Raw genomic sequence first — 13,413 nt, forward strand, 5'->3', positions numbered from 1 at the left:
CATCATATACGTGTGTAAAGCTAGGTTCCTGAGCACTCCGTTTCATCGTAAAAAAAGTACAAATTATTGCGTTTAAAAAAATAGAGAAAAACATAAGTGAAAATTAATAATAACGTAGTGTAATATTGAAAACATAAGTTAAGCCTTTGATTGAAAAGTAACATTTTCGTGATATTGTGGCCTGATCCAAGAATTCTCTGCCATTGTAAGGTATTTACTCAAGCAGGTATTTTGTCTCAATCATGTGTATAATTTAAACAAAAGTAGTTAAATCTTGTCCTGCTCATATTCAATGTTGTTCTGTATTTATGTTACTATTTTATTAATGTATTAAAGAAATTCTAAGTAATTGCTCAAGCACCCTTTTTGCTCTAGAAACGAAATTACTGAAGTACTGACCAGACAATGTTGAGCTGGTTTTCCAGAATAAAAATTAAATATATGGTGTAACACTGCATGGTGTCTTGTTTACCCCTTGTAGGGTTCTTGTTTATCCGTTCGTCTGTTTGGTCAATAAATAGTGATAGAATCAACGTACAACATGAGCCTTCTTTATTTCGTTCAATCATAAAAACGTTATACTTTTTCGATCACTCTGCGGAAGGACTTCGTTACAAAAATACCAACTCTATATAGGGAAGACAGAGCTGAATCAATCATTTTTTTATTAGAATGTATATAGTATATTCTACATAATTCAAATGAAAAGCATTTGAATGAAGCTATTTCAAGGTTGATTTCCGCAAGGAGTGTATAGACAACATTGAAATGTTAAGCAAATATATTCATGATAAACATATGATTAATTATTATATGTGTCAAAAATGCACTACAGTCTTTCGTGACACAAACTCTTCGTTGCTCGTGTTCGTAACGCGTGATTTGTGTACATGTTTATGTGAGTTTGATACATGTTTGGTTGTTTGGTTTTTAGGCATTGGGTAAGATAAGAATGGACTCAGGATTATAGTGTTTGACATCCCAGAATTGCCATTCATAGCGTATATTGTGAAAAATGAAGACATTTTATGATTATTATGGTTGAAAATGGACTTGAATGACATTGTAATCATAACCGTTTAATGGTAAAGTTATACGTATAGTACTTATTGATCGAATCGCCAAAATAAAAGTTATGTATATGATAACGCTTGCGCCTCGTCAAATCCGAATCAGCAATAATCCACTCGAGTCGAATACAACCTCCAGGATCAAAACGTAATACTAATAACCCTATTATATTTCGGGCATGTATTTGAATAGAGGTCATGTTCTGATTACAGTGTTGATGCAAGTATCTAGCATATGGCGTTTGTACAAGATATCACTGAGTGATTGTGCAAACAGTCCCAATTAGATTTACTGATATAAAGTTTGTCCATGTACATTCATCTTAAATTGGCGATTTAAAATCAACAAATGTAAAGGGACTTTCACGTTCTTTACGTGGTCAGACATTATACATTTTAATTATAAATTATATTTAAAGGGTGTTAACTATTTTAAAAATATAACTTTAATTTCAACTTAATTCGATTTCTTTAATATCATCAATAGGACATGGAGCAAGCGTTTTTCCAAGATATTCACCCTAAGGTGCGCTTGTATTAAGAACAGCACGCATGCAAGTCTGGCTTTGATAATTATCAAGTTATGCGAATTAATTGTCTGAGAAAAAACAAACAGCAGCCGAAAGCTCTCTGTGCAACACTACTGTTTCGATCTATTTTACCCGTGTGCACTGTGGCAATAATCATACGTAACATGTGTAAGACATTTTCCAGTTGCTTTTAGTGTATTATCGTAAGTGTCAATGTTGACATTTCATTACTTGAATCACAACAAAAAGAAATAAACATTGTCGTGTTGACTTATCGTAACAATAAAGCATCAGTTACTTTTGTTTACTCTTCTTGTTTGAGGATGTCGCTATTAAGAGAAGATATATATGATTATTGCATTCATAAACCATGTCATATATCATAATCTCGTACTGACTTTGGGGACATTGAAACGTACGAACGTTTTTTCGTAACCTTCATTTACACTTCTAATAACATTTATTTTGAAACTAGAATTATCACTCGAGGCTTGTTTATATTTACAACTTTGCTTTGTTATATATATAGCCACTCGCTTAATATTAAAATGTTAATTTTAAAATCGGGATCTTAATTGTTTGTCTCACGATCGTTGATGAGATGAGCCTCATAAGCCTTCCTCTGCCCGCAGGTAGTGACCGAGCCCGACCCGGCGGTGGTGACAATACCGCGGCCGTACTATACATGTTGGCGTCAATCGTGACATGTATTTTTTCTGTTTTCTGCCAACTAGACTGTGTGCTTTCTACTACCTATATGAAATACATGTTTGTATTTTTTGGAATTCATTGCTTTTGTCATCGTTTAGAATAATACTTATTAAGATCAACTTGATACTATCATTTTGATTGTAAACAAAAATATTATATAAACTTGAATCTTTTGAGTTGAGTTGAGTTTTGCCAAGCTGTCGCCCCCGGTGACATGGGCTCGGTATCACACATGTCCAATAACGCCAGGAACCTAATTATAAGCACCTTCACCATCGGCGTCATTTGGATCGTTATCTTCATCGCCCTCAGCCTTCTCACCTAGACAGACAAAAGCATTCATTGGAAATAATAATGGAATTCATTGCTTTTGTCATCGTTTAGAATAATACTGATTAAGATCAATTTATCATGTGACCTTTTTGTTTGTGGTGTTTGTATTTGTGTATGTGGTGTAAGTTTACTTTTGGTGTTTGTGTTTGTGTATATGATATTAATATATTTGTGTTTATAGCTCATTGTCGTTTGGGCCCTTGCCATGTGCCCCTAAACAGGGTTTATTTTTTAAGTTTCGACTACTGAGCTTGCCCCTGTATTTTTCATTGTATTATTACTATATTTACCGAGTGTTATATGTACTGATTCTTACATCTTGTCGATCAAGTAATAAACCAAACCTTGTTGTTGAAATATGTGATTTTCAAACAAATATGTTACTGCAATTGTAAAGTCGATCGTTCATATGACATTTAAAAATAGTATGTAATTAAACTTTCTAAGTCTTTCCTACATAGTATACAGTCTCTGTAGTCCCTACTTTAGTTAGTATTCACAAACATCTTATTGTGTTTGTCGTATTTTTTTATTGAGTCGATCTATGTAACGTCAGCGACAAAAGACTTCCACGATTTTACTCGTCCGTGCTTGGAACATTTGTATACACTGTGAATCTCCGCATTGGCAGTAACATTATTGACATCGTTATATTGGTTGTTTGTATCTTTCACCATAGTTGAGCAACTAGCATTCCAATGTTTGTTGATAATAATTCGTGTTTAAGATTAGATTTACTATTTTCTTTGATACGTAAGGATGTAGAATTCTGAAAGATCTAAAATCTTCATCGGATGAAGCTCGTTCATGCTATAACAAAGTCTCGTTTGAAAGAAAAATAGTTTGAACAGTATGTTTGCATTGTTTTCGAGATGACATAAATACTTTTGGTATAGGGTGTAAAATAAAATCGTTTATAAAGCTTTAAAGTTTAAAAGCACATATGATTTTGCAGAAGACAGATATAAGTACTTAGGTTACATTTATATTATGAATGAACTGAAAATATCTGCAGGTATTTGCAGAAGTATGTTTGAGTCAAGATAATGAATTAGATGTCTAAACAACATTCCCTGATAATGACTGCCGAGTACAACTTGTTAAGCACATACCTCATCTAGATCGTTTATCAAATCTTTTAGGAGCTTGTTAACGTTAATCAAGTAATAAAAAGTGGAAAGGACACCACATTCGTGAACTGATGGTTGCACTGCAACGTTATTGGGCTTGCAATAATTGAAATTAACCGTAAACAGACGACTTAAGCGAACTTTGAACCTTCCTGTCTTAACTGTCTTAACTTGAGAACCAGACTAACGTGCCATAAAGAGTCAAAGTAGCCTACATAAACAAACATATAAACAGCCTTTGCGTTATTGTTCTTGTTGTTGTTTCTTTGAGGCGAGAGAATGGAGTAGGTGTCCTATTCCAAGCATTATAACTTTTGGATTTCCTAGCATAGCATATCAAAACAAATAAAAAATGCCGGTATCTTTAAATATGAAGTCAATGAAGACACATCAGTAGAAAACAAAAGTGTCTTCTCACTTGTCTGCCTGTGCAATAATGACAACTTAGGCTGTCTGTTTTCGGCCATGGTCTTCCTCCTATAGTGCGCAATGGACATACCTGAGGAAGTATGTCATGTCTATATATGAGTCATGTCTTGAGCACTATAAAAAATATATTTACTGTTTAATGTTTCCAGCTTTTGTTCCTGCTGAAATTTCTATCTAAAGCACGATAGAAATTAAACTTAAAGCAAAAAGGATTCTATGTTTCAAACAGATTTGATGAGATTTATTAAAGTTATAACCTTTCTTACCTTTCAAGATATTCCGGTTAAATGGAATCTAAAGTAATTTAATCTGTTGCGTTTATATTGAAACATCATTCTGAAGTCGTCGGATTTAGACGCAAACTTCGGATTAACGATATTTAGTTTTGACAAACACAACCAAGAAAAAATTAGAAAATGACAGCGTGTGCAAATTATTGGTGACGTTAAATATTTATTCTTGAAGATTGCAATGTCTGTTACGCTTTACCAACATGTTGCGTTGCTCAGCATACATGTATGTAGCCAGGTTCCAGTATCACAAAAATGCTTAAGTAAATTAACAATTTCAGCCACAACTCATTTTACCACATAGCCAAATCTTGTATATGATGTACTTTCTCATATGTTCATACAAACCATATGGTCATGACTCCATAAAAACAAATAGTTTTAAAGCAATAATTGTACTTGAGTCAAATTTATTAGTTTGTGCCCAAGTACGCAAGTACATTTTTCTGCATTTTCTTTCATTTCGTTGAATCATAAAAACGTTAACTCTTTGGATCACTATGCGGGTGGACTGCGTTGCAAAAATACCAACTCTACATAGGGAGGGCAGACATATATAAAACCGAACCGTACGGAAAAACCTTACTACGCAGGACGATGTATCTAATATGCTGAATCAATCAATTCTTTATTAGAATGTATTATACTCTTCTATATAGTTCCAATGAAAAGTCTTGAGGTTATTTCCTAGTTGATTTCCACAAGCAGTGTATGGACAACATTGAAATGTTAAGAAAATATATTCATGAAATTAAGCATATGATAAATTGATATCCGTGTTAAAAATATGATGTTTCTTATCACTTCGATAGAGACAATAATTGTTGTTTGTTGTGGATTCTGCGGCACTTTCTACAGTCTGCTGTGACACAAACTAATCATTCCTTGCGTTCGAAACGCGTGATGTGTGTACATTTGTATATGAGTTTGTTACCAGTTTGTCTGTTTTGTTTTTGGCCATTTGCTAAAATAAGAATGAACTCAGGATTATAGATTTGACATCACAGAACTGCCATTCATAGCGTTATATTGTGAAAAATGAACTCAATGTATGATCACAATGGTTGAAATCCCCCCTTTTTGAAACGATGACCTTGTAATCATTTTTTTCTATCATGGCCAAAGTAATATTAGTAATACTAATTAATCAAATCACCAAAATATACGTTATTTATATAATTACTCGGACAGCTGAACTGCGGCGAAGAATTAAAGGTTACTTTCTACTTAAATTAAAAAGTTTAAAATATATAAATAAATGTTTATCCCTCGTTCTTTATAAATACTTTCGAAAAAGTATTTAGTTTTTATAACACATATCAAACAACATTCATTTGGTTTAGCAAGGATACAAGATTACATATATTATAGCATCCAAGAACCGTCCGTGTGGGGTTCGAGTAGGGGCGGTAGAAAGATATCGTTGAACAATATCTTGATATACTTCGGTTATGTACATTAATATAGGCCATGTTCTGATTACAGTATTGATGCAAGCATCAAGCATATTGTGATTGTACAAGATAACATTGTTTACTTGTGCAAACAGCCACAGTAACATTTACTGATAAAAAATTTGTCTATGTACATTCATTTGAAAGTGAGGATTTAAAATTAACAAATGTAAAGGGACTTTACACATTTTAATTGCGTGTGCGTAATGAAGCATAAAACCATATACCTAGACAACATTGAAACCATTGAAATTGATCATCGAAGATTTTTTTATAAGAGCTCTATTGATATTTCTAGTTGTTCAACATAATCGGTGGATTAGCAAAACTGCTTTGATGATATCGTTAAAAGTTAAAAATATGTTGAATATGAGTTAACTCAAAATACATATTAAAAAGTAATATGTGTATACTGTTCGGCGTTGATTCAAATCAATTGATAAAATTGATTACTTTGAAAACAATATGAGAACAAATGTTCAATTTAAAAATCTTGACGTCTGAGGGTGTCCCTTAAATATTACAAGTGTATATTGTAATCGCTTTAACTCTGAAGTGAATTATCAGTCCCTGTTTCGATAAAACTTGCCGTCCCTCTGGTTATTGTCCAAATAAATGATTTCAAACTAAAGGGTGTTAGCAATTTGAAGAATATAACTTATTTTCAACTTAATTCGATTCTTTAATATCATCAATCGGACATGGAGCAAGCTGGTAAGTTATGTTATTGTTGTGGTTATTTATTAAGTAGCTGATAAGATATTTACCTAAAGAGTTACGGCGTAACTACTTCTTCGATGAGGCTTACTTATTGTGTGTTTTGCAGAATTAAAAGTCCAGTCTATGTTTATATGCAGAGTTGATATTCTGCTTGTATATTTACATTTTAAAAAATATACGAAAGTATTTTTTTTGACGTGGATTTCATTTTTATATCTACCTTCTCGTAAATCGAATACTTTCTAATTCATTTTCCGTTTGGGTGAATTAAGTTTAAGTGTGTGTATTAGCTACAATTCTGAGTAAACAAGTTAAGTAATTTAGAACGCTTTAATACACATTTATCAGTGAGAAAGTTAGAGATGTGATGTGAATTATTATCTTATTATAAATGGCATTACAACATGTCCTGAAACTTAAGCCTTTAATGTATATTTGTCCAGGTCAAAATCCTCCTCCTTATTCAAACCCACCTGGTCAACCATATCCGGGCCAACATCAATATCCAGCACAACAAGCATATCCAGACAAACAGTATGGAGGTCAGCAACAATATGGAGGTCAACAACAATATGGCGGGCAACAACAATATGGAGGTCAACAACCTGGTGGTGCGGTCATGCAAAGTTCATCAACCGTGGTAAGATAATGCCGTTTGTAATTTCGTATCTTTTTAGCTCGTCTGTGTTTTCAAGGTATTCAAATGCAACATAAGGTGCACTTGTATTAAGGGACAGCACGCATGTATGTCTGGCTTTAATAATCATCAAATTATTCGAATTCATTGCCTGGGAAAAACAGATAAATGGAGATTTTTCTCTGCGACACTCATGATTTCGTCTTCTTCACCTATGTGCACTGCTGCCATTATCGTATTAAACAAAATTAAACATTTGCCTAGAAGCTTTTGGTGTATTATCGTATGTGCCAATGTCATAAAATCATTACTTAAATACAAAACAAAATCTAAGCCGTTGACGCAAAGACTTAATAATTAAGCAACCATTACTTTTGTTTACTCTTTTTCTTTTAGGATGTTGTTTATAAGAAAAGATATACATTTGTATATATATATATATATATTGTGTCTGATCATTTTATTCTAAGGCAATGTTTCATAATCTCGTACAGAAATTCGGGTCATTTAGTCAACGAGCGTATACTTTGTTGTAATAGCATATATTATGAAAAAACAACGTTGGCCTAGAAATATAACTCTAGGCTTATCTTAATTTAAAACTTTACTTTGTTTTTATTTAATTTCTGGCACTCTCTTAGTATTCAATTGAAATCGTGATCTTAATTGTTTGTCTCTCGCTCGTTGATGATATAAGACTGATAAGCCTTCCTCTGCCCGCAGGTAGTGACCCAGCCAGGCCCGGCGGTGGTGACCACGGTCCGACCCCCGGACTACATGGTTGCGTCAATCATGACATGTCTCTTCTGTTTCTGGCCGACAGGACTAGTTGCCATCTACTTCTCAATACAGGTCAGTTTCAGAAATAAACACATGCAATTCATGGAATCATATTAGCCGACATATTTAACAAATACATAACAGTTGCTTGTATCTTTTAATTGAAATTCATTATATCAAAATTGATAATGTTTAAAAAGAATGGCATCCAATAAAGAAAAAAACATCAGGTTGTTTTAATGATGCATGATCCAACAAAACTCACAAAGACACGAGTTGAAGATACAAAGGAACACAAAATCAAACTTCATTTTCTAGTCGCAGCAAGCAGCTAACGCCGGCGACATGGGCACGGCAGCACAGATGTCCAACAACGCTAGGAACCTTAATATTGGCACCTTCGTCGTCGGCTTCATTTGGATAGCAATAGTCATCATCGTCGTCGCTGTCGGCGCAGCTAGTGTAACTTACGGAAACTAGACACTTCAAAACGGATTCACTTGAAATGAAATGGACTTTCATTGATGCATAATATTTTATTATATTACTTGTATTTACCCATGTCATACATGTACCGCTTACGTATTTCACATCATCCAAGTAATAAATTGACCTTGTAGTCATACTTCGTGCTTTATTATACAAATATTTCAGTCAATATCGAAATTAAGGTTCAATTTTTTCACATTGTAACTTATTTATTATTTAAATTATTATTATCTAATCATTATCAGCATTCGTCTACCAACTTACTTTAAATGAACGTTAACAACTTATTCATATCACAGAAATGTGCTACTGTTCGCAAATAAACTTTGCAAAACGTACACCTCAGCCAGATAATAAAAGCGTGTTCATAATCATTATGCCATTTTGCAACGATGACACAATATGCTTTGCCCAAAAGGGATTTCGAACAGCTCATTTTTCTCCAAATGAAAGAACGTTATTTAAGGCTTCGATTTAATTGGTTGATAAGAAACCAATGCAAACGATACATTTATCGACTATTTTCGGCAGTATGAACCCGCCCCTAAATATTACGTTCCATTTGGATACATAACGAATTCAATAAATCGCTGACGGTGACAGGTGGCTTTCTTTGATACGTTAAGGCGCTGATAGGCTACAGGTTTTGCACTTTATTTGAAATGCACTTTATGTATTTGGGCGGAGCAAAAGGCGTTGATCCAGTTGATCCACTATCGTAGCAATTGGTTACCCTGGGGTCAAAACAGGCTCCTTCCTTGCTGCAGCTTGTTAAAGAGAAGTAAAAAAAAAATGGTTGTACATCTCCAAATGTTTATGCGATGTAAAAAAGTTTTAAACACTTTAACACATAATAGGACCACGAATTACTAAAGTCGATTCATACACAAGGGTACGTGTTTGTTAGCATGACTCTGTTAAAACAGTTCACGTTTGTATTGTTTTGTTTTTATTTTGTTGTTGTTGTTTTTTGGGGGGAGGGGGGTGGGTCACGAGAAATCTAACTGCAACCATATGGGAACAATATGTTGGATTCGATAACAACTTGACACTTGGTACTTTAACTCTCACAATGTATAGGACGCTTGCATAAATAGGACGCAGGCAAAAAAAATAATTTTTCGTTTGCATTTTAGGCGTATTTCGACATTTTTTCTTGTGTACTTCCGTAATTAGCTTCATATTCCAGTGATTTAACGTATTTCGGTAATTCCAGTATCGTCTTATTTGTTTTGACGACTTATTTTTTGTATCTTATTTTTTTATATCGTGAAAATGGCAACGGTCAAATTAACCACGCGATATTAAATTGCAAACTAATTTGTGTTGTGTTTTTTTTTATTCCAAGTAAATTTATAGATTAGACGCAATGCGTTGTAATTTTAAAAGAATCAATAGTAAAAAATAGATTGAAATGTGTTGCGTACATCCCTTTCTTTAAATCACAACCTTTTCGGATATTCAAACATCGGGCTTTATGAGTTTCAATTTACACATCTTAAAGAGTAATTGGGGAATATATTCTATAAAGCTGAAGTTAGACTGTTGATATCGGTATACCTAACAATGTCTTACTCTGGGCGACACGTCATATGATAATTGTACATGACGACGTTATGTTTTTTCGTAATCAAATTGAATCAATTAAGTGAACAATTGTTAAATTCAATTGTACAGGAGCCCGTAGATACTTGTCCAGGTACTATATTCAGTTGAGGTTTAAATTCGTTTGCGAAACCCCCTTTTAACTAGCTCTGGTAAGCAGAAAACAGATCTATACACAACAAATTTCCATCAAAAGATAGGTTTTGTTATTTTATGTACAAACAGCCATAGACCAACATTTTATTTTCAGAGGTATAACATTTGACGTTAAAGAGTACATGTTTAAGTATAAATTGGTGACCTAAAATGATCAGTTGAGTTTCCACAAGTAATTTCCACTGTAATTATACGCTTATTATTATGTTTTTATTCTGTATAAAAAGAAATTTACATTCAGTATTTCTGATATCATTTCATGTGGCTTCTATCTTTACATATCAGTAGCTTTACATGTATTTTCGTAAAAGTTTCGTCTTTGGTCAAGTTATTATGTCCCTTCATATTTAAGAATATACATACAAATCATATATTCATTGTAAAAAGTTTTTATATTCATTATACTTGTTTTGTTTTGTTTTGACAATTTTCACTTCTATGTGTGTATAGTACCTTTTCAATTTGATGTCTAGGAGTTGACTCAACAAAGGGTCCCGGAAAAAAACATATGAAGAAAAAAAAAATTAAAAAATAAGTATGATTTTTTTAAAAAGAAAAAAAACAGTATGAAAAAGAAAAAAAACACCATCTCTCTGCACCACGACCACAAAGGTTTACCAACTCGTTTTTGTTCATTTGACTAGTATTGATAATGGGGATGCAGCGATCAATGCATAGTAAAGGGTTGTTTCTCTTTGCTGTCATTTCACTCTTAAAATGAAAACTCTCAGCGTCCAGAGCTCAAGCTCGAAGAAACCAGGTTACAACACTATCACACGAGTTCCTGTCAAATGTCGATAACTTGGGCTCATGTCAAATAGATTTACATTATAAGTTATAAAAGATGCATTATTCTTTAGTATTAACATCTTAATTTACTGGTAACATTAAGTCCATCTGTATCATTTATTGAACTAAACGACATTTTTACTTCCGGAATTGACTAGAACTTCATAATGGCCTGGTCTAAATGTATGAATGTGAATTCTTCCTTGTTTATTACTTAATCTTTATAATTTTGTAGTGGCCATCAATGCAAAATATCAATTTGCAATATGTTTATTGATTTGTAGATTCGCGACGTTATACACTGAACTTCCTAAGGTGGTCCAACTATTTGGAAAGCACTAATTTGCATTGTCAGAACAGTACCAGCTGCCTTGAAAATGAGACACCATTTGAAATTATCATTCAAAAATGTTACTGACGACTCGTTCAACTACGGATCACAAAGTAAGTATCATAACTTTTGTTAAAGCGAACAAACGATTGTTGATTTTGAAATACTTTCTTAAACGTTGAAATTGATATTATACATGGTTATATATATCAAAACTTGAACATTAAGGGTTTTTGGATATTCTTTGATTACTGTTGCCAAATTATCATAAGTCTTCGAAAATATAAGGATAATTTTCTTTTATGCGTTCACTCGGTATGAACGCTTTGCCGCATGCAAATCAAAGATGCGCGCTAGCATCAAAGAAAACATGCAAACAAGCTTTAACATTACATCATTCCAGGGAATCGCCTCCGAAACTCCTCATATCAAGAAAATGGCTTTTCAGTCCATGAAATTGAAACAGTCAATAAATCACCACTTAGCATGTCATCCTGCTGGGCTATTTACTGTGTGTTTTGACAGATGTTTCTTGTACTGACCAATATCAGTATGTTAGTATTGAGTTTGTCATGAATGAATTGCATGTATAATCAAAGCACTGATAGTGCTAAACGGCTTGAGCGATGATTTATACATGTGATAATAAGAACAAACAATTTATGAATGATAGCATGGCACTCGCTCGATCACTCTCACGTCTGCTCGTCCATCCATCCAACTTGCCGACACACCCGACCATCCATTAACTCACTCACCAATCAATACCCACTCACAACCCCACCAACCCCCAATACTTATTCGGAATATTCCATCAGCTGTATAATAAAACGGGCATCATAGCAAAAGGCTATATTCAGATTCAACTAAACTTTTATACTAGTGTGCTATTCTAATATTCCTATCAACTACAATTTTAAGAGAATGTGAACACAGTTGTATTTAAGAAAATACTATTTCAATTTAGATCACAGCTTAAAAAAGAGAGCATAACAAATTATTTACAAATGTACATATTTAAACCAGTTATCCATAACAGCACTATATAAAAATAAGAATCATTAGAATGCTCAGAAGAATATGACTTACACGCGCAAGGCTAGATATTGTTTAAACTTACACACAAAAAAACATACATGTACAGAGGAAAATGACCCAACTTACCAAGAAGTTGGAGTATGAGCATCAATATATCACTGCAAATTCTGAGTTATATATTAATGGATAATATAAAGGATAAATGTACTACCATCTTACATACAATGCTACTTGGTATATTTATCTTGATTCACTTCTAGAACAATGCAGGCAGACTCGAGAAACCCGCACGGAATTAATTATGGATTATACATCTAAATGTCATCCGCTGCAGTATCTTATTTATTGAATTATTATGCAATACAGATACAATAAGCTCAACACCAGACCTTCTAGTAGTTTTTCAGCTTATGTGAGTTTTCCCATTCATATCTGTGTGTATATATGTGTTTTACTGTTAATATACGCAAAATATTACATACTCGTACATGAACCTATTTAGTAAATCAAACTTTATTTCAGGTATGTTTCAGAGACTGATTATCATTGAAATGTGGTACTTTCGAGTATGATTTTCAACTCCACATGGACTCATTTGAATTTTTGTGGTCTATTATAAAAGTTTTCAGCTAAAGCTCACGCCTACATGCTTGCATACAAAAAATATATTCACAAACCCGTCTAGAGCATTTTGCCACTTCATTCGTCTACACAAATTGGAGAATTAAAAGTTAAAACATGAACTCACAATGTTTTCTTTACGGTTCTTGTGTTTGATAAAGGGTGGAATATGCATAACTTTGCTGCAGTTTTTGTTATGCTTATTTTTGTTAGCATTTTTTTTTACAAACTAATTCACCTGATTTGTTTACGTTATGGTCACAGAAAACAGTGAATTCATTATATTCCCGCTTCACAGTT

The 13,413-nt window shown here is 33.3% G+C and overlaps 1 protein-coding gene across 1 annotated transcript; it reads left to right on the forward strand.

Annotated features, from left to right (window-relative positions):
* Positions 1 to 6,523: 6,523 nt before the first annotated feature.
* Positions 6,524 to 8,709, forward strand: LOC128228973 (proline-rich transmembrane protein 1-like). Its single transcript, XM_052940574.1, has 4 exons — positions 6,524 to 6,661; positions 7,111 to 7,307; positions 8,028 to 8,156; positions 8,403 to 8,709. Exons 1-4 carry the CDS (start codon positions 6,649 to 6,651, stop codon positions 8,562 to 8,564), a joined length of 501 nt encoding a protein of 166 aa, XP_052796534.1. The 5' UTR covers positions 6,524 to 6,648; the 3' UTR covers positions 8,565 to 8,709.
* Positions 8,710 to 13,413: the final 4,704 nt, after the last annotated feature.

This window comes from Mya arenaria, chromosome 3 (genome assembly GCF_026914265.1).
Source record: "Mya arenaria isolate MELC-2E11 chromosome 3, ASM2691426v1".
In the NCBI taxonomy this organism is placed as follows: Eukaryota; Metazoa; Mollusca; class Bivalvia; order Myida; family Myidae; genus Mya; species Mya arenaria.

Excerpts from the sequence above, each read along its gene's own strand:
- LOC128228973 (XM_052940574.1), top strand. Across the intron at positions 7,308-8,027 it reads TGCAAAGTTCATCAACCGTG|GTAGTGACCCAGCCAGGCCC; the intron begins GTAAGATAATGC and ends CTCTGCCCGCAG. Across the intron at positions 8,157-8,402 it reads CCATCTACTTCTCAATACAG|TCGCAGCAAGCAGCTAACGC; the intron begins GTCAGTTTCAGA and ends TTCATTTTCTAG.